This window comes from Lagenorhynchus albirostris, chromosome 7 (genome assembly GCF_949774975.1).
Source record: "Lagenorhynchus albirostris chromosome 7, mLagAlb1.1, whole genome shotgun sequence".
NCBI lineage: Eukaryota > Metazoa > Chordata > Mammalia > Artiodactyla > Delphinidae > Lagenorhynchus > Lagenorhynchus albirostris.
In genome coordinates this window covers 6,169,235-6,194,893 of record NC_083101.1, presented here as the reverse complement: position 1 = coordinate 6,194,893, position 25,659 = coordinate 6,169,235, and the positions used below count along the sequence as shown (strand labels likewise).

General features: G+C 54.7%; 1 protein-coding gene across 5 annotated transcripts in view; it reads left to right on the top strand.

Annotated features, from left to right (window-relative positions):
- The window catches only part of HMCN2 (hemicentin 2), a 150,618-nt gene that overhangs the window by 26,514 nt on the left and 98,445 nt on the right, over window positions 1-25,659 (top strand). For 4 of the 5 annotated variants that reach the window (XM_060154065.1, XM_060154066.1, XM_060154064.1 and 1 more), the window contains exons 5-16: window positions 2,502-2,673; window positions 3,335-3,441; window positions 4,281-4,401; window positions 6,430-6,693; window positions 9,133-9,277; window positions 9,772-9,893; window positions 11,715-11,987; window positions 13,091-13,232; window positions 13,709-13,836; window positions 14,554-14,667; window positions 16,893-17,042; window positions 24,146-24,334. In XM_060154065.1, the coding sequence (XP_060010048.1) occupies window positions 2,502-2,673; window positions 3,335-3,441; window positions 4,281-4,401; window positions 6,430-6,693; window positions 9,133-9,277; window positions 9,772-9,893; window positions 11,715-11,987; window positions 13,091-13,232; window positions 13,709-13,836; window positions 14,554-14,667; window positions 16,893-17,042; window positions 24,146-24,334 (1,927 nt within the window). The remainder of the gene's footprint in view (window positions 1-2,501; window positions 2,674-3,334; window positions 3,442-4,280; window positions 4,402-6,429; window positions 6,694-9,132; window positions 9,278-9,771; window positions 9,894-11,714; window positions 11,988-13,090; window positions 13,233-13,708; window positions 13,837-14,553; window positions 14,668-16,892; window positions 17,043-24,145; window positions 24,335-25,659) is intronic. The other variant, XM_060154067.1, reaches the window with a different exon arrangement.

Here is a 25,659-nt window from a genome sequence, read left to right as displayed (position 1 = left end):
ATTACCTTCGCAAATAAACATTGCTCGATGAAGGCTGTCTGCTCAGAAGTTTCCCTCCATTCCTCTCTGAGTCCCCGGGCCATCGCCAGGCCCAGAAGCCTTTGCCCCCAGGCCTGGGCCTGCAGCCGCTTGGCCTTGCTGTGGGCAAGAGGGTCAGCTCCCCCAGCTCTGGAGTGGTGATGTGCTTACAGGGCAGCCCTCGTGGGCGGGCTGCCTCCTGATGGGGTCGCTGGCCTCCTGTCCCGTCTCAGCCCTCTCCGTGCAGTAGCCTGAGCTCTTGGGCATCTTCTCTCCATCAAAAAATCCTAGAAAGAGCTTGTAATGACAGTTGCAACACAGTAGCGGGTGTGACCCATCTGGGTAATTGTCAACGAGTGCTGCCACCCCCTTCTGGCAGCTTTGCTCATTTCTGATTGCCTCCTGACCCCTGAGAAGGCCTGGCCCCGGGGGGAGAAGGACAGTGGTCACAGAGCTGTTGCTTTGCTGTCGGGGAGCTGCCTCGCTTACCTCACCAGCTTCTGTCTGCCTTTCTAGCTGGGAGCCTTAGCTGCTGCTTCTGATCGACCTCCACACGGACGAAGAGCCTTGCCTTCATTTCTTAACCAAAATAGGTGGGATCTTTTCAAGAGAAACATCCCTTAGAAAGTTAGGCAGAAACAGAAGAATGGAGTAGCTCCAAATAAAAAAACAGAGGAGTTTTCAGAACACAGAATTCTCGTCCAGTGATAACTGAAATCTAGCTGTAAAATCTAGGCGCACATGTTCCAGCTCAGTCTGACCAAAACATATTCATTTTCCAAATCTCGAGCAATTCTTCCAATTCCCTTCTGTACCCTTTCCCTTCCACGGAAGATCACATGGTAGGCAGAGCTGGAGGACTGTCATTGAGAGCAAGGATGGCCAATGTGTAGCATGCCAGACACCACGTTCTAATTCCAGATCCACGGCAGACTTGCTGCTCGATCACAGACCTTTTTCTAATTGCGGCTGAACGTGGCTTCACATTTCTCAAAACAGTATTCCAGGAAGTCACTTCCTGTTGATTAGAACTGGTAAGCGACAGGATACCCCTATGGTGGCTCAGGTATATTCTAAAGTCATGCTTGTAAAGACGTACTTGTTCCTTTCAATTGATTTTTGCTTAAACATTTTCTGTGAGAAGTGTCAAAGATATAGAAAAGTAAAAACGGGGACTTCCCTGGTGGCGCAGTGGTTAAAAATCCGCCTGCCGATGCAGGGGACACAGGTTCGGGCCCTGGTCCGGGAAGATCCCACAAGCCGCAGAGCAACTAAGCCCATGGGCCACAACTACTGAGCCTGCACTCTAGAGCCCGTGAGCCACAACTACTGAGCCCAAGTGCCACAACTACCGAAGCCCACTCGCCTAGAGCCCGTGCTCCGCAACAAGAGAAGCCACCGCGATGGGAAGTCCTTACGCTGCAGCGAAGAGTAGCCCCTGCTCGCCGTGACTAGAGACAAAGCCCGCACGCAGCAACGAAGACCCAATGCAGCCAAAAATAAATTAAAACAAAAAAAAGATAGACTCCAGCGTAACCCACAACATCACCTGATAAAATGACTAGTACTTTGCTAGTATCAGCTGATGCCAAGCCCGTATTCAACTTTCCCTACTTGTCCTCAAAATGTCAAATCAGGATTTAATCAAGGACTGTGCATTTCATTGGGTTCTTATGTCTGTTAAGTTTCCTTAAATCTGAAGTAGTCCGCCATTTTTTCATGCCACTAACTTGTTGGAGAGGTATTGCTTATACAGTGTCCCGTGTTGCGGATTCATCTGATTGTTTCCTTATTCAGGAAAATAAGTGGGATGGTATTTTGGAGAGAGAGTTACCTGTTACCTGATTTTCAATGGGACCTGTCTGAAAGAGGAAGATTTTAGAATGAATAAAAGCAGTTGTAGAAACAAAGGACATAAGATTTCTCAGTGTTGTGACAAGGGTCAGGAGGGGGCTGTCTTTGCTGTCTGCTTAGAGACATGGTCCTGCTTAGAGAGCATGGGGTCCAGGTGAGGGTGTGGTCTGAGGCCCCTTGGGCAGGGGATGGTGAACCACATGGCTCTGGGAGAGATTCCGGATCTCCAGAGTTCATCAGTGTGTAGGAGGCATCAGGAGGGCTTCCTGGAGGAAGTGATGGGTGTCACAGGAGTTGGCCATGTGAGGAAGGAGGGAAGTCTTCCCAGCAGAGGGCACCCTTTGCTCCTTCTGGCCCAGCTGAGTCCTCTGGATGCCTTCATTCAGGTGTCACAGTTCTGAGCCCACAGGCCAAGAGGGTAGTGACGTGTGAACCGGGCCTAGTATAGGGCAGTGGGGAGTGGGGTGGCCTCAGGTGACCTGGAAAGCCTGTATGCTGCCTAAAAGCCACTGGGGGACCGGATTTTGCACACAACTGGCAGCGTGTTAGGGACCCACCTCCTGTGGGCCAGGCACAAGCAAGACATCACGGGCACCTGCTAGTGTCAGCTTCTCACACCTGCCTTCCAGGTGCTGAAGTGGGTGGAGTCAGCAATCCAGACCTCCAAGGTGCACCTGCTGTCCACGGACCACGAGGAAGACGGCGAGCACACGTGGAAGATCCCCTTTGACCCCAGCCTGAAGGAGGTCACCATCTCCCTGAGTGGCCCGGGGCCCGAGATCGAAGTCCAAGACCCGCTGGGTACGTGCGCCCCAGGGCTGGCCTCCACCTTGGCCCTGAGACTGAGCTGGGAGTCCAGAATGGACAGAGAGAGAGGCCCTGGGGTGATAGGGGGTTTGGACAGAAGGCTCCAGGAGCGAGGAGGGTAGGGGGAATGCCAAGTGAAGGGCAGGGAGGGTACCCGTGGTAGGTGAGGAAGCAGGAAGGCCGTTAGCAGCCCGGCTAAGGGGAATTAAAATGATGACAGTTCCTGAGCTTCAAGGATCACATGGCATCTTCCCTGTGTTCCCTCAGTGGAGCTCTTCGGTGGCCTGGAGAGTCAGTGGGGGCAAGAATTAGTGGCACATCGTAGAGATGGGAAGCTGGGGCTCCGGGAGGTGGAGTGACTTGTCGGGTCGCCCAGGGTCAGTGTGATTTGGACCCGGTCTCCTGGCCCCATGGTGCTCTGCAGATGTCCTGAGTATTCAGGTCCAGAGGCCAGGGGTACAGCCGGCACCTGGGGAGAGATGAGGATGGAGATCAGGGTAAGATAGAGGCCCGGGTACCACCGAAGGCCTCTTGTCAGTTCCTCTAGGAAGCCCGAGGCTGGTGTTTGGAGCGCTGTGGGTTCCAGGGGACAGGGTGGGCCGCTGCTACCCCCAGGAAGTGGCTGGGGACTAAGCGGTCCTTGGGGCTTCCACAGGGAGGATCCTGCAGAGGGACGAGGGCCTCGACGTGCTCCTCAACATCCCTGACTCGGCCAAGGTTGTGGCCTTTAAGCCTGAGCATCCTGGGCTGTGGTCCATCAAGGTAGGGGGCCTGGGGTTCCTGGGGTTGGGGAGACCAGCTTCACCAACCCGAGATACCACCTCCCTCTCGCCGGGCCCTGCGAGGCTGAGAGCTGGAGCGTGGATAGTGAAGTGGGCATATCAATAGAAGTAAAGGGTCAAGAACAGAGGAGGAGTATCCCGCCTTGCATCAGTGAGAGGAAGTGGGGCGCTTTGGGGTTAGTTAGGGAGCTTCTAAGAAGGGCTTACAGAAACCACTTGAGTGTGCAGGTGGGTGACTGAGCTGTCCTGTGAAGAGTGCACAGAAGCAGCAAGGGTGACCTTGGGCTCAGAGGGACAGGACTGGCGGGGGGAGCAGGGTCTGCTGTAATCGGCAAGGTGCTGGGGCAGGCTGGGCTCCTGACAGAGTGTCCTGGGAGGGGCAGGCTGCTGCTTCAGGAGGATAGGACTCTTGCCGATCAGGCAAACGTACGGAGCCCCTGCTGGGCGCCAGGCACAGTGCTGCAGGCACTGCTATCCTTCAAACTCTGAGCATCTTTGAGCCAAGAGCTCTCATGCCAAGGCAGGGGTTAGACGTGCAGGGGGACAGACCAGACCCGCGGGAGTTGGGGGCGGTGGTCGTGGGAAAGGCAGGGCAGCTTCGAGAGTGCTACTCAGGACAGTGCCCTAGCTGGGTTCCTTCCACTTCATTTGGGGAGCATCGTGCTGGGCCCCCAGGGAGCGGGTAAGTTGCCCACCTGTATGCAACGGCGGGAGAATTCCAGCTGCCGACTCCAGGCCGGGTCGGGTCGCCCGCCTCCTGCCTGGAGCTGGGGTGCTGGGTTCGGATGCCCCGGTGACGTGGGCCTGGGCCTGTGCTAGGTCTATAGCAGCGGCCGCCATTCGGTCAGGATCACGGGCATCAGCAACGTCGACTTCCGAGCTGGCTTCTCCACTCAGCCCTCCCTGGACCTCAGCCACACCATCGAGTGGCCCCTGCAAGGTACCGTGCCCCTGGCCCCAGGGCGATTCAGGGCCGCCTTCTGCGGAGGTGGGGCTCGCCTTTGGGAAGTGGGGGGAGCTCTGGGGGGAGCCATGACTGTGTGACTATGGAACGGGCCTGCAGAGGCTGGGTCCAGCCTCTCTGTCACATCACCGTGAACTGCGCCCAGGGCCAGCACTCCCTCTGTCGGCTCCAGCCCAGGTGACCCTGGGACCGTTTACCTTTAGAACTTCCTCCCTGCCCCCCAAGGCCTCCAGGACCTCACGCAGTCCCGCTTACTACTCCTTCCCCTTGCTCTCTGTCGAGACCTGTCTGTCCAGAGCCCCACTTCTTCCAGTGAACATCAGGCTGGTCCAATACATCCCGAGGTGCTTGAGTGGACACCTTCCCCGAAAGGGGGACCAGTGTCTCACTCCAAGGGAACGAGCGTCCTGATGGACATTTAGATGCCCCTGGAGGCTGATAGCCTGGGGGGACGTTGGAGGCGTAGGATCAGTTTTCCAATGAGAAGCCGCGCACTGGGTTCCGAGGTTGCCTCCGTACCCCATCATGACTCCACCTGGAGGAGGCTGGACCCCAGAGCAGGCAGAGACTTCTAGCTCAGGGTGCCAGAGCTTCTTGCCAGAAAATGCCACCTGGCAGCCAGACCAGGCTCCCCATTTATAGTCTGGAAAATATGGTGTCTTGCCACGGGTCCATCCGGAGGATTTTGCGAGGACCAGCTGAGCAGAGATGGGGGCGACTAGACCGGGTCAGGCTAACTTTGGACCACAGAATAGTGACCCCTAAATGGTGTGTGCTGAATCCTTAGGGCTTTCTTTCTAGTCTGTATCTCCTCTAATGTCTGTCATTCTTGTCAGCCCTTGTAGGTTTCCCTGCCAGGACCAGCAGTAATATCTTCAAAGTGAAAAAGGGGTCTGCTTGCTCATGTCGTGTTTGTTTCTGCCAGTGGGAGGGAGGGCCCGAGGCAGAGAAACTTAGCTCCTATTCTAAAGCCAAGAGAGAAAAGAAATCCTACATGAAGTGCTACAGTGGGGATTGAAAACTGGCCAGTCTCCAGTGGAAGAGGGTGAAGGGCGTGACCCTCTTTGGTTTCTGCTTCTGATAAAGATGTGGGTCCCAGACATCCAAAAGAGACAGAGAAACAGCAGGGCAATCGCAAATGATAAATAGCGATGGGTCTCAGTGCCAGGGGCACCAGGGAGTGGGCGAGGCTGTGGCTAACTGGACAGTGGGGGTCTGGGCCACAGCTGCTGCACGCCGTTGGCTGCTTCTTGCAATGCGGGAATGGCGCCCAGCGCTGACACATTGATTTTTCAAAGGAATCTGGACTTCTAGATTTGTATGTGCCCCTTCCAGGTTGTTTGATACTTTTTCAAAAATGTGAAGGCACTTCCTGGACCACATCCTCTGGTCCCTGGTTTATGATCAGTGAGAGGAAAAAAACAATGAAAAGCCACCTGCCAAGGGAGCGACCTGACTGTTCCCACATCAGCTTAGGAGACTATAAAACCCAAGTCCAGTTCTGTCTGTCCTGGGATAGCGTGGAAAGTAGATTTCAACAAGATAGAAAAGGAAACCAGAGGAAAGATGAGCATGGGGAAAGGATGGGCAGGAGTCAGCCTTCCCAAACCGGGGCGTGTGTCTCACCTCGGCCGGTCCCAGAGCCTGCCTGACGACAGCCAGCAGTTAGTGGTGGGGCAGGGGTGGGGGTACCCCTTCCCAGTTCTGCTCAGTGAGCACCCCAGTCTGCACAATAGAGGGGATGTAGCCGTGGGAAGCCGTGGGTTGAAGGGACACTGGTGTTTCAGGACCACGGACAGTAGCAAGCCCCCCCCCCCCCCCCCCCCCCCGTTTCTCTCCTTATCCCACCCGGCATTAGTTAGCCCAGGGAAGAGAAGGTGAGGGAGTGGATGAAGGTCAGCCAGGCAGGCTGCTCTCTGACTGCGGTCCTAGAGCCCCTGCTTGGGGAGGATCGTGGAGCCCAGCACAGATGGCAGCATCTCCTTCCTCACCCTTCCTCTGCAGGGGTGCCCATCTCCCTGGTGATCAACTCCACAGGCCTGCAGCCACCCGGCCACCTGGACTCAATGGAGCTCTCACACAGCTCAGGGCGGTCCCTCCTGACTTTGCCCATGCAGCTCCTCTCCAACGGATCCACCCATCAGCTGTGGGGTGGGCCGTCCTTCCGCACCCCCCAGGAGCGCTTCTACCTCAAGGTGAAGGGCAAGGACCATGAGGGAAACGCCCTCCTCCGCATCTCTGGAGTTTCCTACCGTGGGGTGGCCCCAGGTGAGTGATTGGCTCTTACCACCCCCAGCTCCCTGGTTCCCTTGGAGGCTTATTTCTTTCCGGAAGGCTCTTCTGATTAGATTAGATTAAATTAGATTAGATTAGGAAATATTTGTTCATTAAACTTCTCTGGGCAGCAGGCTCTGCAAGACATTATGCCAAATACTGAGATCTTCAGATGTAGCTTTCAGCTGCAGGATTTGCTGCAAAGTCATCCACCCATCCACGCATCCGTCCATGCATCCATCCATCTACCTGTCCATCCATCCACCTGTGCATTCCTTTTGTGTCGGTCATGGTACTCGGCACTGTAGACACAGCAGTGGGCAGGGCAGTGGGTATGGGTATGCCCTTCCCTAGTCATAATTGCTATCATAGTCGAAATCATGGTAATACTCATCTAGTCACCATTTTGAACACTTTCCGTGGGACAGTCCTGGGCCAAGCGCTTGCCATGCATTAGCTCATTGAATGCTTACACAAGTTCTGAGATGTGTCCCCATTTTATAGCTGGGGAAGCCGAGCTCACCCATTTTATAGGGTTGCTCGAAGGGTTCCGTAAGCTAATGCACATAACAAGACGGCTCTTGGGTATTCAAGAGGCTGCACACAGGACGTGGGAACCGGGGACCGGGACCCTCCGCACAGCTGCTGTTACTGTGACGTCATTGTAGGTCATGTTGTGTTGGTTCCCATGTGTGTGGCTTTTGCTGGTTTCCCGTGTGTCCCTGAGGTCTCACCGTCCAGGCTGGAAGCTCCCAGAGGGCAGGGCAAAGTCTTTGGCTTTCCAGATCTGCCTCTGGTCCTGGGGTGGGGTGGGGTCTGAGTTCACTGGCCATCGGCCTCCTTATTGGGCTTCGTTCCCTCTTCCAGCCCACTCCCCCCTCCCCTGGCAGTGACCGGGGAGGAGTTCAGAGGTGGATGACACTGGCACTCCATCATCAGCTTTGCTGGGGGTCATCCCACTTCATTTAAGGATGTAGGGAGGGTGCCAATGTGCCGGTGGCGACGTGGAGGACCTGGCGGACCCGAGTCGGGCAGGGTGGGGTCGGGGGCTTGGGACCCCTTCTTTCCGTCTCCTGGCCTCCACTCCCCTGCTGTGGCCCCTGGGCTTCTCCTCCCTTGGCCTTTTTTTACAGCTTTGAGGAGGAATTTTCAGGAAGCAATTTCAGCAGCCTCCGTTTCTCTCTCCTGTTCTTTCAGATGGCTCCCAGAGTTTTGAGTTTAGAGCTGGCTTTTGGTCTCCATGTCAGCTGTAGATTAAAGTGTGGAGGCGGGGTTGGGGGCGGGATGTGCCTCCCCTACTTTCCCGGTCTGGGAGGCTGGGAGTTTGACTGAGAGAAGGAGGCTCTGGGTTTGGAGACATGGGGGTGGGGAGGGCGGGGCCTCAGGTCCCTGGGCTCTTCGAGCTCAAGGAAGAGGGAGCCGGAGTTGGCCCGGCAGAGGCTTCCAGTGCGTGGGGGTGAGTGGTGGCTGCTGGGCGCGCAGCTGAGGACGTGGCTGGATGGGCCAACGCCCCTCTCCCCTGGGATGTGGCAGGGAGCCTGTAGCATGATGTCACCAGCCACCCTCCCACCTCCAGCTCTATGCTCAGAGGAGGTCTGACACGTTGCCTCAGCCTCGGAGCATTTCTGGTGGGGATGGGGGAGAGGGCAGCGCGAGGGTTCAGCACACGTCCGTGATCGCCCAGTGAGGCATGGACAGTCCAAGACTGACCCTGGGGGACAGTTCTCAAACTTTTCCACTGAAGTAATTCCAAGAGCCAGGGAGAGAATATGTATCACCCCAAGGCCAGGGTCAGGCGAGGGGGCAGTGGCATCTGATGGGGTTCCCAAGAGGCTCATCCCAAGCTGTGGGATTTCGTGGAAATCTCTTATTTTATCTCAAAAATGCGTGTGAATTTTGTATTCACAGCCGTGCTCCAAGTATGCTTACTTTTCAATAAAAAAAGGTTTCCCTCCCACAACTTTGGGTAAAACTGACCCTCCAGGCAGACGAGCAGCCTCACAGCCCTACCCACACCCCCGGGGAGTCCTGTCTGGGGAGCATTTCGTCAGATTTCAGGGCTGGTTTGACTTCTCTGCCCCACAGACTTGCTAAAATGGTGGCACAGGCTGGTCCGTGCTGGCCAGGCTTCTCACAAACCATAAAAACCCCATGAGTTTTCATGGACGGAGCCGGTCCTGCCACATGCATGTGCCAGGTGCTTTCCATGCCCCATCTCTCACCAGCTCCTCACAGCAACACGATGAGGTCAGTCACCCAATTAACCCCATTTTACAGAGGTGGAAACTGAGGCTTCAGCAGGCGACGCGACCTGCCCTTGGTGACCACTGGATGGTGGTGCCAGAGATTGTATCCCGGCCTTCTTTCCCCCGGCTCATCCCTGTGGGTCTCTGTGTCACTGGAGGGATCCTGAGTGCTGGTCCTTGCCCACAGGTGCCCCCCTGGTCAGCATGCCCCCCTGGATCCACGGCTACCTGCACCAGCCCCTGGTGGTCTCCTGCTCTGTGCACAGCGCCCTCCCCTTCTGGCTACAGCTGCGGCGGGATGGAGCCAGGCTGGGCGAGGAGAGGCACTTTCAGTGAGTGGCTCGGGGCCGCCCGTTGTTCCCAGCCCCAGGGCTCCTGGGGGCCTGATGCCCTGGAGGGATCTAAGGGGAGTGGGTGGCAGGAGTGGGACCTTGGTCTCAGTCATATTGTCCTCCTGGGCACCTCCCAGCTTGGCCAGGGATGGGGGAGGGTGGTTCCCTGAGGCTCCCACTGCTGCTGGAAGAGCCATGGGCCTTCCTCAGCTTCTGAAAACTCAACCTATGCAGGCCCAGCTCTGTGCTGGTCAGGGCAGGAAGAACCTCTTGAGAACCTCCCCGCTATGGTTGGAAGTCCAGGGCTCAGAGAGGGGAAGGCACTTAGAGTCACATAGCATATCATGGGATTTGCATGTCCTTGGCCGTCTGCCTCTTCTTACCAAGTCTCCAGTAGGATTTGCGACCTCCCTTCTGGGCAGGATTCAGGGGACCAAGCCCCCCAGTGTCTGGACGAGGCTGGGGGACCGTCTCCAGCTGTTCGTTGTCCACAGGGGGTCAGGGAACAGCAGCTGGGAGATCCCGCGGGCCTCCAAGGCTGAGGAAGGCACATATGAATGCACGGCGGTCAGCGGGGCTGGGACCGGACGAGCAAAGGCCCAGATTGTCGTCACAGGTCTGTCTCTTTGGGCCTGTCCGCGTATCCCCTCCCCACCCCCTTCCTGATTTTTCCCTCTAGGATTTCCTCCCAGGGTTCCTCCATCTGTGGGCAAGCATGCCAGCCAACTGCTGGGGCCTGTCCGTCATCCAGAGTCTGATGCCCACACGGCACCTGCTTGCTGGCTCCCCGCCCCCCCTCCCCGTTTGGGCTGTTTCACCCATGAATGGCCTGTGAGTCTCAGCTGCAGCTTGGACTGTGTCCGCCGCCACCAGCCTCAATCCCACCCCTGACCTCTTGGCCGGGTCCTCACGGGGGCCGCCGTCCATCCCGTCATTCCCAACCCTTAATGCTTCCAGGTCCCGCCGCCGTGGCACCGTTGAGCTCAGGGAGGCTGGCAATGCCACAGACCCTCCTAAAATGAATGGGCTTTATTTTTAAAATAATGAACCTAAGCTGTCTTGAGGAGGAGAAAAGGGGCCCAGGGAGAGATCAGCCGCTCTAAGTGGTCCTCAACTCACACAAAATCACGCATGCTCCCTGTAGGAAGACTGGAAACTATAAACCAGCAGAAAAGATCGGAATGACCTGTGATCCCTCTGTTCTAGAGATGACCTTGATAGCATTTTGATTGACTTTCTTTCAGACCTTTGTCTATGTGTGCATTTTAACAAAAATGGGATAATATTACACGTTCTTAAAACAACCTGATTTGTTGTTCATCTAACACTGTAGCGGGTCAGCAAATATTTTACTATGAATGGTAAGTACAGAAAAGTAGAACAGTATAAGGAAGTTTGCACGTGCATTTATTAGACTTAATGATTGCTAATCTTTTGCCATACTTGCCTTTTCATTTGATGGCCCAACTATTTTATTTTAAATTTTAATTTTATTGGAGTGTAGTAGATTTACAACGTTGAGTTAATTTCAGGTGTACGGCAAAGCGATTCAGTTATACATCTAACTGAATACATTCTTTATCTACATATAACTGAATATATGTATATTCAGTTATACATATATTCATTCTCTTTTTAGATTCTTTTCTCTTGTAGGTTATCACAGATATGGCTAAACTCTTTTAAACTAAATTGTAGGCATCCTGACATTTCAGTATGTATCTCTTTTAAAAACATAGATTTTCCCATATAATAGATTCTATGATTACACCTAATACAATGAATAATAAGTAATGCCTTAATACTACTTAATTTTGTCTGGAGTCAAATCTCCCCATTAGTATCCTTGCACATCATGGTCACTGACATGTGGATGCAGCTTTTTTCCTGCAGGTCCTGCAGACTGTCCCTGGATAGACGGTCTCTGACCTGTCACTTCTTACGACCTCTTCTTGTTGAGAGGGAGGGTTTCTTAGCTCTTTCCTCCTTTGGGGCAGTGGCCTTCCTTAGTTCCACATTTGGCTGCTACTTGTACAGAGAATCGCTCTGTACTTGTTACTCTTTCCCTCTTGAGGGTGATTTCCGAGGCTTTATCCCCCGGGGCAGAATTATTGGTTCAAAGGGTGTGAAGAGTGGTGTAGCTCTTGCTAAATATTGCAGTTGGGTGTTGTGTGGAAGGTAGGCGTGCGCGCGTGCGAGCGCACGCACACACGCACGCGCACGCACGCACGCACGCACGCAGCCTCCTCGACTGGTGTGTGATGGCCGTGTGGTGGCGCTGTCCGGGCATGGTGAGCAGATGCTGGTGAACTGCTCTGCTGGCTGATGTGTCCTGAGGAATGCAGTGGGCTCCGGGGTCTGGACACCACCAGGGCATGCAGGATGGCCCCCTCCCTGTGTCAACCCCTCAGTGCCTCCTGTACTCCTGTTCCTGCAGACCCCCCGCCGCAGGTGGTCCCTGTCCCCAACGTGACCGTGTCCTCTGGAGAGACCGCCATCCTGTCCTGCCGGGTCCTGGGCGAGGCCCCCTACAACCTGACGTGGGTCCGGGACTGGCGAGTCCTGTCGGCCTCGACGGGCAGAGTCACCCAGTTGGCCAACCTGTCCCTGGAGGTCAGGGACATCACCCCCAGTGACGGCGGGCGGTACCAGTGCATGGCCAGCAACTCCAACGGGGTCACGAGGGCGTCCGTCTGGCTCCTGGTGCGAGGTGAGGCTGCCGTCCTCCCAATTCAACACAATACCTAGCATTTCCCTCCAAAGTCCATCAATCCATCCCTCTGCCCAGACATCACCTCTGGCGGGCAATGTCAGCCCTTTCAGTGTTTTCTCGACCTTCAGAGGAAGAGGATTCTGTAGCCTTCCAGCCTAAGTGTAGTGGTTCTCACTGTTGGGAAGTTCATCCTCATATCTGACCTAAATTTCTACTGCTGTCGGCCAAGCCAATTTCATTGAGTCCTGTCCTCTTCCCCTGCCATTGAATACCTCCATTACCTACCCCTCTCAATATGCAGGACAGAGATGGAACAGTGGAAAGTTCCGAAAGCCCAGAGATCAGACATGCTCGGCAGGGGTTGGGTAGCGCCACCCAGATGGGGGTGGAGGCGGCAGTGGGAAGAACCCACGTCGGGAGTGCTGGTGCCTGGATTAGATACTAACCTAGGATTTAGGTCCACCCAGGATTTAGACAGATCCTCCTCCCTGGGGTGCTATCTCCCCAAGTGTAAAAGTGAGTGTGTTGGAACAAGTTTTCTCCCTTATGCTAGTGACTTTTGATTGACTGCCTAGAGTGTGTTGAGAAGGATTCTGAGGCCGTATCTAGGCCACTGGTATGGGAGGGGCGTGTTTGCCATGTCTAGATGAGATGGCCCACGACGTCTGTTTGAGCCTGACAAGTCTGCTGCGCTGTGAGCTTTCCGAGGGCCAGGATAGAACCTACGTTTGCAGCCAATACTTGGGCAGACCTTGAGGTCCACTCAGGTCTCCAGCCCTGGCATCTCGACAACTCTCTAAGCCTCTTCAAGGTGCTCAGCTCAGAGCAGAAATCCAGGGAGCTCAGGGCTCCCACTGGGGGGGGGTACTGGGAATTCAGGTCCCCGTGTGGCCTGCGGATGTGCCTGGGAGGCTGCCTGGCAACACTCCCCAGTTCCCCAGCAAGCCCCTCCCAAGGACGCAGGCCCCTTGGGACCTCTACTTCCTTTGTCTACACTGGCTGTGGCTGCCGGGAGGGGCCGGGGGCCCAGGGCTGGGTGCCTGGGCCAGCACAACTGCTCTGACAAACTCCTCCCCACCTGTCCACTCTCTGAACTACAGAGGCCCCACAGGTCAGCATCCACGCCAGGTCACAGCGCTTTTCCCAGGGCATGGAGATGAGGGTCCGCTGCTCGGCCTCTGGGTACCCTGCACCCCACGTTTCCTGGAGCCATGAGGGTCATGCCCTGCAAGAGGACAGCAGGTGAGGGCTCAGGGCTTGGAGGTCTGGGACTGGGAACAGGAGGACTCCCAGGGGAGCTCTCTGAGCCTCAGTCTTCTTAACTATTAATATAAATGGGGGAGTAGCATTTGCCCTGCCTTCTTCCTGGGCTGATTTGAGGCTGAGGAGACACATCACTTGGGAAACATAACAGTGTGGGCTCAGGGGTCAGGAGCTACAGCTGCAGAATCCAACAGACCTGTACTTGAATTCTGCCTCTGCCATTCAGGCTGTGTGACCTTGGGCAAGTCACCATACCTTTCTGAGCCCCACGAAGGAAAAAAGAACATACGTAAAGTGCTGAACACACAGCCTGGCACAGAGCAAGCGGTCAGTGTAGAATGGTGTCACCAGTGATGTCGTTAGTTAATTTGTTATTAATAAGGACTGGGGCAACCCCATGTGACCCGACCTAACCAGCCCCTTGCTGTTGAACACGTTTCATGGCATGACTCCAGAGTCCGCGTGGATGCCCAGGGAACCCTGATCATTCAGGGAGTGGCCCCAGAGGATGCTGGGAATTACAGCTGCCAGGCTGCTAATGACATTGGCACAGACGAGAAGACGGTCACCCTATACTATGCAGGTACTCGGGTCAAGGGTATCTGCAGGAGAAGGATCTCCAGCCCATCCTCCCTCACTCCCTCCCATCCCCAGATACTTACTGAGCATCTACTTTGTGGCAGGCACTGGGGCTACAGCAGTGAACACAGGGTCTCCATCCAGGTGGAGCTTATATTCTAATGGGGAGGCACAAAGCAAACATGCAAACAGATAAATAAGGTACTTTCAGATGGTGAAGATACTAGAAGGCGCGCAGAGCAGGGTGGTGTGATGGAGTGACGTGCCCCTGGGCAGAGAGGGGAACGGCTGGTACACACAGGACCAGACCCTTGCCGCAGATGGGAATGGGAACAGCGTTCCAAGCAGAGGGATCGGGTGGGGCAAAAGCCTGGAGGTGGGAATGAGTCTGGGCTGCCCAAGGGGCTGCAAGGAGGCTGGCTGGAGTGAGGGGGCAGGGGAGGGGCAGGCAGCCCCTGTAGGGCCTTTAAGAACCTTGTAGGATTTCGGCTTTTATCTCAAGATCAATGAGGAACAAAAGGGGGGTTGGTCCCGGGAGTAACTGGCTTTGTAGAAACCAGCGGAGGCTACATCTTTCTGGGGTGACTGTCCCGGTTGGTGGGGGGTGGGGAGGAGGCAGGTGCTCAGCCCCACCTTGTCCCCGCCGCCCCTCCCCCAGCTGCATTCTCTCTCCAGGGAGTCTGTGGGTTGGTCCCCAATTCCCCGTCTGCTCCCCACACAGACCCACCGTCCGTCTCGGCCACGAATGCTGTGGTGCTGGCCGCCGTCGGGGAGGAGGCTGTGCTGGCGTGTGAGGCGTCCGGGGTGCCTCCGCCCCGGGTCATCTGGTATCGAGGTACACTGGGTGGGGGGAGCGGCCTGTGGGCGATCCCACTGGGGCCCTGGAGGGTCAGCTTTCCAGGACGGTCGTGGGGGGCACTCCGAATGGGGTGTCTGGAGAGAGAGGACCGTTTCTGGCAGCCCCACTCCCATCCCCAGGCCAGCGTCCACGCAGCTAATGCAGGTTGGCTCCGTGGTTAGGAGAAGGATCTAGAATAGACCTCGACTTGAATTCTGGCTCCCCTGGGTGACCTCAGACAAGCGACTTGGTACCTCTGAGCCTGCTTCCTTAGCTGGAAAGTCAAAGATAGGTGGTTGGATGAGGATTAAATGAGTCCACATGTGCAAATTGTTTACCGCGAGCCTGGCGCACGGGCAGGGCTCAGTGCTCTTCATGATGGTGACGATGGCGATGTGGTTATCTGAGAGCTAGCAGTAACGTTAAGAGGGCTGTTCTGAGGCTCTCCTGCATTAACGAGTGTAGAGGGTTTTGTCTGCGCCAGACGTTGAGCCGGAGTTTGATCGAACAGAAGCTGCTCTTGCGCCCACACCAGTGGACCTGGGTCCTGGGGCTCCGGCCTCAGACTTTCCAGGGGCAGAACACTGGGCTCCCACCTGGATGCACTCCAGCCTTTGCAGCACCTGTCTGTGATCTTGTCAGAGCCCCACCTTGACATTGACAGGCAGAGTTAGCTCAGAGTTTGAGCATTTTGTCCATGGTCACCAGCTAGCGGTGGCAGAGGCCTCAGGACTCCTCACTCTGTGCTCAGGTCACTGCCTGTGGTGGCTGAGAGCTCTACCAGCCCAGCCTGGGAGCCCCTTTATAAAGGGGGGATCTCTCAATGGAATGTTGCTCAGCCTCAAAAGGGAATGAAATTCAAGCCGTACAATGATGAGAATACAGTTACCGCTTAAAAATGGTCACGATAATACATTTTATGAGTTTTATTTAAAATTAAATTAAATTTTTTCTTAATTTGACTCCCGTGGCAAAGAAAAAAAAAAGAATGGAAAAAAAACAAAAACAAAAGGAAAAAAAATCAGGCTCATAGCAGCTGCTGTGTAGAAATTTCCCCCTACTTCTAATTTGCCGAATGGAGAAAAAAATCTTTTATTTATGATATTTTCAGAGACATTTGCTCTAGTATGGTGTATTTAAATAGTAAAAAAGTAAAAGAAAAAAAATTTTCTTAATTTGGAAAAAAGCAATGACTTTTTTTTTTTTAGCAATGACGTTTTGACACAATGCAGATGAACCTAGAAAACATTATGCTAAGTGAAATAAACCAGACACAGAAAGACAAGTATTAAATGATTCCAGTTATTTGAGTGGAATCTCATCTATGAGATGCCTAGAATATGCAAATTTATAGAGACCGAAAGGAGAATGGTGGTTGCCAGGGGCTGGGGGACGGGGAAATGGGGAGTTAGTGTTTAATAAGTAGGGTTTCAGTTTAAGAAGATGAAAAAGTTTTGTGGATGGGTGGTGGGAACGGTTGCATGACAATGTGAATGTACTTAATGCCACTGAATTGGACACTCAGAATGCTTTAAATGGTAACATTTTGTGTTATGTATATGTATGTAGCACAATTCTAAGTGTAAAATATTAAGTTGTAAAAACAGTTCAGACTCAGCGTGGTCCCTCAGGCCTCAGGAGGGGTAGGCCTGGAGTTGGGGTGGGGAACAGTGCATGAGGGAAATGAGAATAAGGCCTCAAAGAGGCGGAACTGGGGGGGCGAGTGGTCATCTCCGTGACCCTGGGCTCCTCCCAGAGCTGATCCGAGCCTCCGTCTGCACCTGGGCAGAGGGTGGGGATCCAGGAGGGAGGCCCAGGGTGATGGGTGATGAGCCTGTTGCATTCAGGGCAACAGGCTGAGACTCACTCGTGGTCAACAAAGGGGCTCAGGGAACTGGACCCAAGGGTGCTGACTTTAAAATTGTGATAAAATTCGCCTCACGTAACATTTACCGTCTTAAGCATTTTTAGGTCTACAGTTCAGTAGCATTAAGTATATTTACATTGTTGTACAGCCGTCACCACCATCCAAAACTAAAAATCTGTACTCATTAAACAATAGGGGTCCTGATTCTGGGGGGAAATCCTTCCCTCACCCACACCCCTCCGAGGTCCCTGCTTTGTGGAGTTGCAGGAACCCCGGGTCAGGAAGGCAGCCTGATCCCCTGGCCTCCTGTGGTAACCATGGGTACCTGCCTGATGTTTTCTCATCTTTGGTCCAGAGGGTCTTGAAATGATTCTGGCCTCTGAGGGCTCCAGCTCTGGGATGCTGCGAATCCCGGTGGCTCGGGAGAGGGACGCTGGCGTCTATACCTGCCGAGCTGTCAATGAGTTGGGCGATGCCTCTGCAGAAATCCGGCTGGACGTTGGACGTGAGTGTACACCTTGTCCCCACTTGCCCTGCCCCTCCTGCCTTCCCCCTTTCCCGTCCCCCACCACCTGCCCTATCTCTGAGCAGGGAGGAGAGAGTGGTACCACGTAGCCTGCCAGTGGGGAGTTTGCATCGTTTGGATCCAGAGCGCGTGGGATGGGGATTTTAGAGGGAGATGGTGTATGCGTTACCTCTTGCTGTGTAACGAATTGCCTTAAAACTATGTGGCTTCAAACAATAAGCATCTATTGTCTCATGGTTCTGTGATTCTGGGAGTGGCTTTGCTGGGTGGTTCTAGCTCCAGGTCTCTCATGGGATGGCAGGTAATACCTTGGCCGGGGATGTGGTCCTCTGAAGGCTTGACTGGGGCTGGAGAATCTACCCTAAGTTCACTCATGTGGGTGTTGGCAGGAGGCCTCTGTTCCTTACCCAGATGGGCTTCTCCAGAAGGCTTCTTGTGACATGGGTTTTCCCAGAGAAAGTGAGTCAAGAGGGATAGAGATAGAGATAGCGTCCAAGGTGAAAGCTGCAGTCTTTATAACCAGTCGCAGTCTTGGAAGTGACATACCATCACTTCTGCTACATTCTGTTGGCCACACAGACCAACACTGGTATGTGGTGAGTGGGAGGGACCACTCAAGTGTGAGAATCCCAAGAGGCAGGGGTCACTGCCCATCACAGAGATAGTTTGGTTCCAGCATGGGTGTCGTCATCCCTGAGACCTGAGTTCCAGTCTCGTCTTCATCACTTACCATCTATGTGCTTTGGTCAGATCACTGACCCTCAGTTTCCCCATCTGTAAAATGGAGCTGACCACACTACTTCCTTTGTTGGGTGGCTGTGAGGCTTCAGTGAAATCAGATACACAATGCTTAGCACAGGGTTTGGCCCATTGTGAGTGCTTAATAAAGGGAGAAGCTATTAGCCCCTTTTTACAGATGGGAGGTTTGAATCCTTCTGTGGCTGGTACATGGTCTTGGCTGTGATTGGCATGATGTCTAAGTTCCAGGCCTGGATCCTGGGCACTGGGAATTGCACGGAAGTTGTGGGCACAGCTCCTTGGTGTGCTGAGCCGGGGCGGATTGTACTCTGAGGGTTGACTGTGGCCATGACGGGAAAGACAGGTGCTGGGAGTTCTAGGGAAGTGCAGTGAGGCTCAGTCGGGAGGGTCTGGCCCTGGGGGAGATGGTGCCAACTCAGGCTTAGGGATCCTCCCCATCTGTTCCATCATCTGTTCCTCCAACATGTGGTCACCTTGTAGCCAGGCCCTGTGCCCCAGACCCTGTGTTGGGGCTACAATGGCATCTGCCTTTGTGTTGTTGTTGGTGTCCAGAAGAGATGGTAAACAGACCGTTAGAATACTCAGTGTACTGAGAATTTGGAAGTGGCATCCTTGGGTCCTGTGCCCAGAGAAGGGGGCTAAGCCAACAGTGGAGGCCGGGAAGGCTTCTTGGAGGAGGTGATGTCCAAGCTGAACCCAGAAACAGTCAGGTGACGAGCTGGGGAACAGTGTTCCAGGCAGAGGGAACAGCATGTGCCGATCTCCCCATGGCAAGAGGAGTAGGGCAGCGAGTGAGGCATAGAGAGGGTGGGGAGGGGATGCTGGGGCAGCTGCCCAGTTGTGGGTCACTCCCGGCCTTGGGCTAGGGAGCCTGGTGGAGTCTGGGCTTTGTTCTGTGGAGGCGGTAAGAGGTTTCTAAGGGGGAGACTGATGTGCTCAGACTTTCCCTATCTAGAGTGCACCGTGTGGCTGAGCTCTTGGGTGGGGTGGGGTGGGTATGGAAAGCCACAGGCCTAGAGCCTGATAATAAAAATATAATAAGTCTTCCATGAAATCTGCCACGTGCCGGGCCAGCTCTAAGCACATTTCATGTACTAGCATAGAATCCTCATAACAACCTTTTGAGATGGGCTCTACATTATCCCTTTTATAGATGGAGAAAACGAGGCACAGAGAGGTTAAGTGCCTTGCCCAAAGTCACACAGCTGGTGAGTGGCAGAGCTGAGATCTGAACCCAGGGTCCGGGCCTTTAGCCCCTGGACTTGATCCTGATGCTCCCAGCAAGGAGGGCTTGGATGTTGCTTCCCCACTGTGAGCCTCGGGCTCCTCACCTGCAAGATATTTCTGGATGTTGTGTGAGTGAGAGATAAGAAAGGCCTCGGACACGATGGGCTCTGAAAAATGTCACTGTCACTGTGATTAGTCAGTAGGTTCTGGGTGAGCAGAGAGGGTGCTCCAGGGAGGGCTGCCCTTGGCATTGTTACAAGCAGTCATCCTTTGCTCTGTGTCTAATTTCTGTCCAGCAAAACCTTATTTCTGACATGCCTGTTCCTTCACCTGTTAGCCATTGGTCTTGGGGCCATTTCCCCAGATGAGAGGTGGTGGGGCGGGGGATGGCTGGCATCCCAGAGGCAGGCTTCTGGGGCACGGGGCCACTGGTGGCCTCTGGCCTTGAGGTCAGGGACGGCATGGACAGTGGCCCAACACCTGTGTGTCTGGGGCGAGCTGGCCTGGCAGCAGTGGTGGGAAATTCAATTTCCTGCCCATCTGGGTGGCAGCTGTGTTGCAGCCTTCCTGGCCAGGCTGGCAGAGCCTGCCAGGGCTGAGAACGCGTGGGCGCTGTGCCCACTTCCTGCTGTTCAGCTGGGAACTGGCTTCCTGGTGGTATTTGGGGCACAGGGAGGACGGCAGCCTCCTCCTGTACTGCCAGCAGGTGCCTTGTTTGTGGACCGAGCCTGCGAGGTGATTTTGCATCCCCTCTGGACCTGGCGTGTGGCTGGTAAGAGTCCTGGATCAATGTCCTGGTCTTGCTGCTTGTCTGGCCAAGTTATTTACCTTTCTGAACCTCACTTTCATCATCTGTAAAATGGGGATGATACTGATAGAGGCTGTTCACAAGGTCCTTGAGAGATTTAATGAGATGATGTGCTTCCCTCAGGGCATGAATAGAATACCTAATCAATACACGGCCTGTGGGCTGGACCAGGCTGACAAGGGCCTGGCGGGGCAGAGTGAGGCGGAGTGATTATCACACGGCTGGTGACTGGCCTCCACGGTCGGCACCCGCTCCTGGAGCTCAGTGCTCTATTACTTTTTTTTTTTTTTTTTTTTTTGGCCACGCCACTCGGCGTTCGGGATCTTAGTTCCCTGACCAGGGATCGAACCCATGCCCCCTTCAGTGGAAGTACAGACTGAGTCTTAACCACTGGACTGCCAGGGAAGTCCCACTCTTTCTATTACTTTAAAACTGCCCTGAGCTAAGTTCCCTTTGCCCTGCTGGATTTCTCTCTAAATGGGTGTTCACTCAGCCCTCTTTCTATCCTCTCATTTTAGTCTCTGCTTCTTATTCCCAACTCGGAAGCCCCTGATTGCTGGGTGAGTGAGCAGGGGAGCTGGGGGTGTGTTTTGTGGGAGCAAAGACCCTCTGGCTAGCCTGGGGGAGCAGGAGAGAAGCAGAGCTGGGCTCTGTGGCCAGTGCGGTCAGTATCTGGGTGGCTTCTCTATCAGGCACAACAGGCAAGGGCCCAGAGCCCGTGATACTTTTAGGGCTGCTGGACAGGGCTCTGATTTTATTGCCATCAGAAGAAAAAAGTGAAGAATAATAAATAGATTAAAAACGAATCCGGATTGTGTTTGTCTTTATAAACAGTCATAAAATATCAGTTAAAATATTTTTTTAGGGGGCTTCCCTGGTGGCGCAGTGGTTGAGAGTCTGCCTGCCGATGCAGGGGACGCGGGTTCGTGCCCCGGTCCAGGAAGATCCCACATGCCGCGGAGCAGCTGGGCCCGTGAGCCATGGCCGCTGAGCCTGCGCGTCCGGAGCCTGTGCTCCGCAACGGGCGAGGCCACAACAGTGAGAGGCCCGCGTACCGCAAAAAAAAAAAAAAAAAAAAAAAAAATATATATATATATATATATATATATTTTTTTTTTTTAGGGAGGAAAGTCATCCTGCAGCCCTGGCCAATGGGGCTATGGCTCCAGGCTCGACTGAATGATCTTTCTATGGGGAAAGGAGTCTTCCCGGGAGGTGGATGCGGAGGCCATCCCCAGCGTTGTCTCATTCACAGATGCCCTGGAATTCCCTCTAAATGCAGGGCAGGGCCTGAGGCCAGCCTCTCCCGTGGCCACCCTGCCCGTGTACACAGACTTTGGGCCTGAGACGCCGTCCCTCTTCTGACCGAATTGAGTCAGGACTGATTGGAGCTCTCCTGCCTGAGCTGGTGCATAGCCCCCAGCTCTGCCCCAGGGCTCTGAGCCACAGGAACTGGGGGGATGGTGGAGGAGGCTGGGGGGCTACAGGGTCTCCAGACAATGATAAAGAGTCCTGGAACTTTAAGATACTGGAATCAGGGTAAAAATGGTTACCTCTTTCTGGATGGGGAACTGAGGCTCAGAATGGTGAAGGGGTTCATCCGCGGGTGTCCAGTGGGGCAGGGGCAGCAGGGGGGCCCTGCCCAGGCTTCAGGCTTTCACGCTGGTGTCCCTTGCCCTGGGGCCCAAGTAAGAGGCAGGGACGGCATCACCTCTGTCAATTTCACTTTGCTGGGAAATCCCTGGGGGTGGAGGGAGTGGCCCAGCAGTGCTGTTAAACAAAGTCTCAGCTTTGGCCACACCCTCCTGTCCTGCCCCATCCCAGCCTGGTGGCTGGCATCCTTGGTGGGGCTTTTCTGTCTTCTGTGGTGTTCCCGGTTCCCCCGCACAGAGCTGCGTCCCCGCAAAAGCGCTGCAGCTATCAGGTGATGAGACCTGTGCCTCTCCAGGGAGCGCGGCAGCTGCTGTGATGTCTGGCTGTCTCTGGGCACTCGCAGCTCCTGACCCGGAAACCCAAGGTCAAGGCAGAAAGGGCTGTGCACGGGGAAATCCGGTGGCTGTGAGGCCAGCTCACGAGCCCTCCCTGCCGAAGGTCACCTGAGTCTGTGAGGAGGGGTCTTCGAGCCTGAAAGCAGAGGCGGCGGAGCCTCGCGATGGGACCCTGGAAAGGGCATGGGGCTGGGAATCCGTCCCCACAGGATCAGGGTGGGCCCCGCCCCCGCCCCCGCCCCCGCCCCGCCCCTCCCTCGGGCTTCATTCTCCCATCTGCACAACGAGGAGACCAGAGGACCTTCAGCTCTGGTGTACAGGGTTCCGAGGTCCTGCCTTATTTGGGGGACTTCAATGAGGAGCAGGGGGATGGCTGCACAGGAGACGGAGTCACAGTTTTCTGGGCAGGATGTGAGTCGGGATTCACCTCTGAAAGAAGATGGAAGAGATGCCAGGTTACCCCTGAGTACTAGGGGGTACGGGGGTGCGGTGGCTGAGAGCCTGGGTCTTAGCAACAGCCAGACCTGGGCTCTGATCCCAGCTCTGCCACTGACTTTGAGCTGCACCTGGGGCAGGTTCCTTAATCTCTCTGATCCTCAGTTTCCCCATCTGTAAAATGGGGTTGTGAAAATACCCACTTCATGAGTTTATTGAGGCCATGAATGAACTCTAAAAGCACCATCACCATGCCTGTCACTTAGTAGGTTTTCCAAATGCTACCCTTTGTACATGTTATTTGCTTACCATTATAAGTCAGCTGTCCTCTCTCAGGGGAGGAATTCAGGACAAGGCCTGCCTGGAGGAGGGAGGTTTGAGCTGTGCCCTGCCGTGGGCTGGGCAGAGCCGGGGAGGCAGGCTCTGGGGGTACCTGGCCCTGGAGCTGAGCCACGGCTCTGCTCAGGATGGGAAGAGGGGAATAGCAAATCTCTGCCCCCAGGGCCAAGGCTCTGCAGGACCAGTGACGCCATCTGAGGCACCTGGATGGAAGGCTTTCTTGGATTCTGAGCTGAGGCAGCTGCCAGGCCCCAAATGAGGAAGAAAAGCAACTCGCGGGTGGTGTCTGAGGTTGGGTCCAAGACTGTCTTCCTCCTTGCAGTGATTTTCCAAGTTGTGCTTCTATCTCCCTGGAACTTCCCTACTCCCTGAGGCCAAGAGGGAAATTTGATGTCATGATTTGGACGGATGGGGGAGATTTCTGGGGAGAGACAGCAAGAACAAAAGAGGTGGAGGTTTTTCCACAATGCTGGACGCAATGGGTTCAAAACAGGCCGGGGACCTTCCTGGTTGCGGGTCTGGGGACAGGGACCTGAGGACAATGCCCAGAAGCCACAGGGAACAGGGCCTGGACCTGTCTGGCGTTGGACCTGCTTCTGGCCAGCAGAAAGGTGGAAAGGATCGTGAGCTTCTGTTTTGGGAAATAACCTATTTCCATGCCCGCCCCCCGCCCCCATCCTAAAAGTAAGACAATGCTTAGAAAAAAAGTTTGGAAGAAACACTACAAACCATTAACAGTGGTTACCTTGTGGAAGGTCACAGGATTTAGAGCGTGTGGAGCAAAAGTTAAGGAAATAAATCCTCGTGTGTTGCTTGGATTTTTTTTTTCTTGGATGTTTTATAACTCAGGTGAGCAGGGCTGCCCTTGTTTGCATCTGTTATCCTGGTGTAATTATTAATGTGGCTCTTTTCACTCTTAAGTGTCCCATTTGGACCATAAAGTATAAGATCAAGTTCTTTATAGGCTTCTTTTGATGTTGTGGTAGAGATTTATGTGCTTCTTACAACACGTTCGACAGCAGAGAAGGGTGAAGCATGGTAAAGATGAGCTAGGACCTCCCCACGAAGTTGGCTCTTTGGGAAATGGTTGCCGGAGTCTAGGAGACCCGTGAAAGGAAGCCCCCGTGGCCCAGGAAGAGGGCAAGGGAGGTGACGCGCAGAGCCGGTGGGGCTCCTGTGGCGGAGGGTGACTTGCAGCCCCTCTGAGGTGGGCTTCCCAGGAGGTGCAAAGAGCAGAAGCAGGAATGTTGCTCCCCCGTGTGGCTGGGCAAAGCGGGGTCCCTGAGACCCCACGTAGGGTGTGAGGACTTCACCCTGCCAAAGGGCACTTGCTCTCCTCCTCATCCTCAGGAGCTCTTCAGGGTGGACCTGCCAAACTTAAGTTGGCCCCGGGAGCCCTGGGTATGAGTCAGGTTCATGAGGGCGCGGCTGGAAGAGGGAAACGCCCCCAGCGACCGGAGGGGAGGCAGAGGCCTCCGAACAGTGCCCTGGGGGCTGGGTGAGGCTGACCGCTCACCTCCCTGCAGATGCGCCCCAGCTGACAGAGCTGCCCCAGGATGTCACCGTGGAACTGGGGAGGAGCGCCCTCCTGGCGTGCCGGGCCACGGGCCGCCCATCCCCTATGGTCACCTGGCGCCGTGGAGATGGCCAGCCACTGGGGCCCGGGCGGGGCAGCACGACTGGGCGGCCCGATTCAGGAGTGCTGTTCTTTGAAAGTAAGAGATTGGGGCTGAGGGAGGGTGGGCTGGGGAGACAGAATGGCTTCCGACACCCTCAGCCCCCAGACTGGGTAGCCGGGAGCAGGGCCCTGACCCCCAGTGCTGACCATAGGTCAGGCTGTTGCAGGGTCATATTTCAGTTGGGTGACTCTGGTCACGTCATCCCACTACTCTGCACTGGTCACAATAGTGATAATGACAATACGTACCACCTGGGTTTAATAACAGGCCACCTTAAGGAGCTATTGCGTGAATAATACACGTAAATCCCTTAGCACAGTTCCTGACACATAGTGTCATATGTGGTAACCATCATCCTCACCATCCTCACCATCACCACCATCATCATCACCACCATCCTCACCATCACCGCCATCACCATCATTACCATCACCACCATCACCACCACCACCATCATCATCACCACCATCCTCACCATCACCACCATCACCATCACCATCCTCACCATCCTCACCATCACCACCATCCTCACCATCAGCACCATCATCACCATAACCACCACCATCACCATCCTCACCACCACCATCACCACCATCACCATCCTCACCATCACCACCATCCTCACCATCACCGCCATCACCATCATTACCATCACCACCGTCACCATCACCACCATCATCATCACCACCATCCTCACCATCACCACCATCACCATCACCACCACCATCACCACGATCACCATCCTCACCATCCTCACCATCATCCTCACTGTCCTCACCACCATCACCATCCTCACCATCACCACTATCCTCACCATCATCACCGTCCTCACCATCACCATCCTCACCATCACCACCATCACCATCCTCACCATCACCACCATCCTCACCATCCTCACCATCATCCTCACTGTCCTCACCATCCTCACCATCATCCTCACCATCACCACCATCCTCACCATCACCATCATCCTCACCGTCCTCACCATCCTCACCATCACCATCACCATCACCATCACCACCATCCTCACCATCACCACCATCCTCCTCATCCTGACCATCCTCACCATCACCACCATCACCATCCTCACCATCACCACCATCCTCACCATCCTCACCATCATCCTCACCGTCCTCACCATCATCCTCACCGTCCTCACCATCATCCTCACCGTCCTCACCATCCTCACCATCACCATCACCATCACCACCATCCTCACCATCACCACCATCGTCCTCACCACCATCATCATCGTCACTACTACGGCTCCTGTTTACTGTGTCCCAGGCCGGTGCTGAGCACTGTATTTGCATTATCTATGAACCCCTCCCAGTCACACTACAGCGTGCAGTTATTGATAA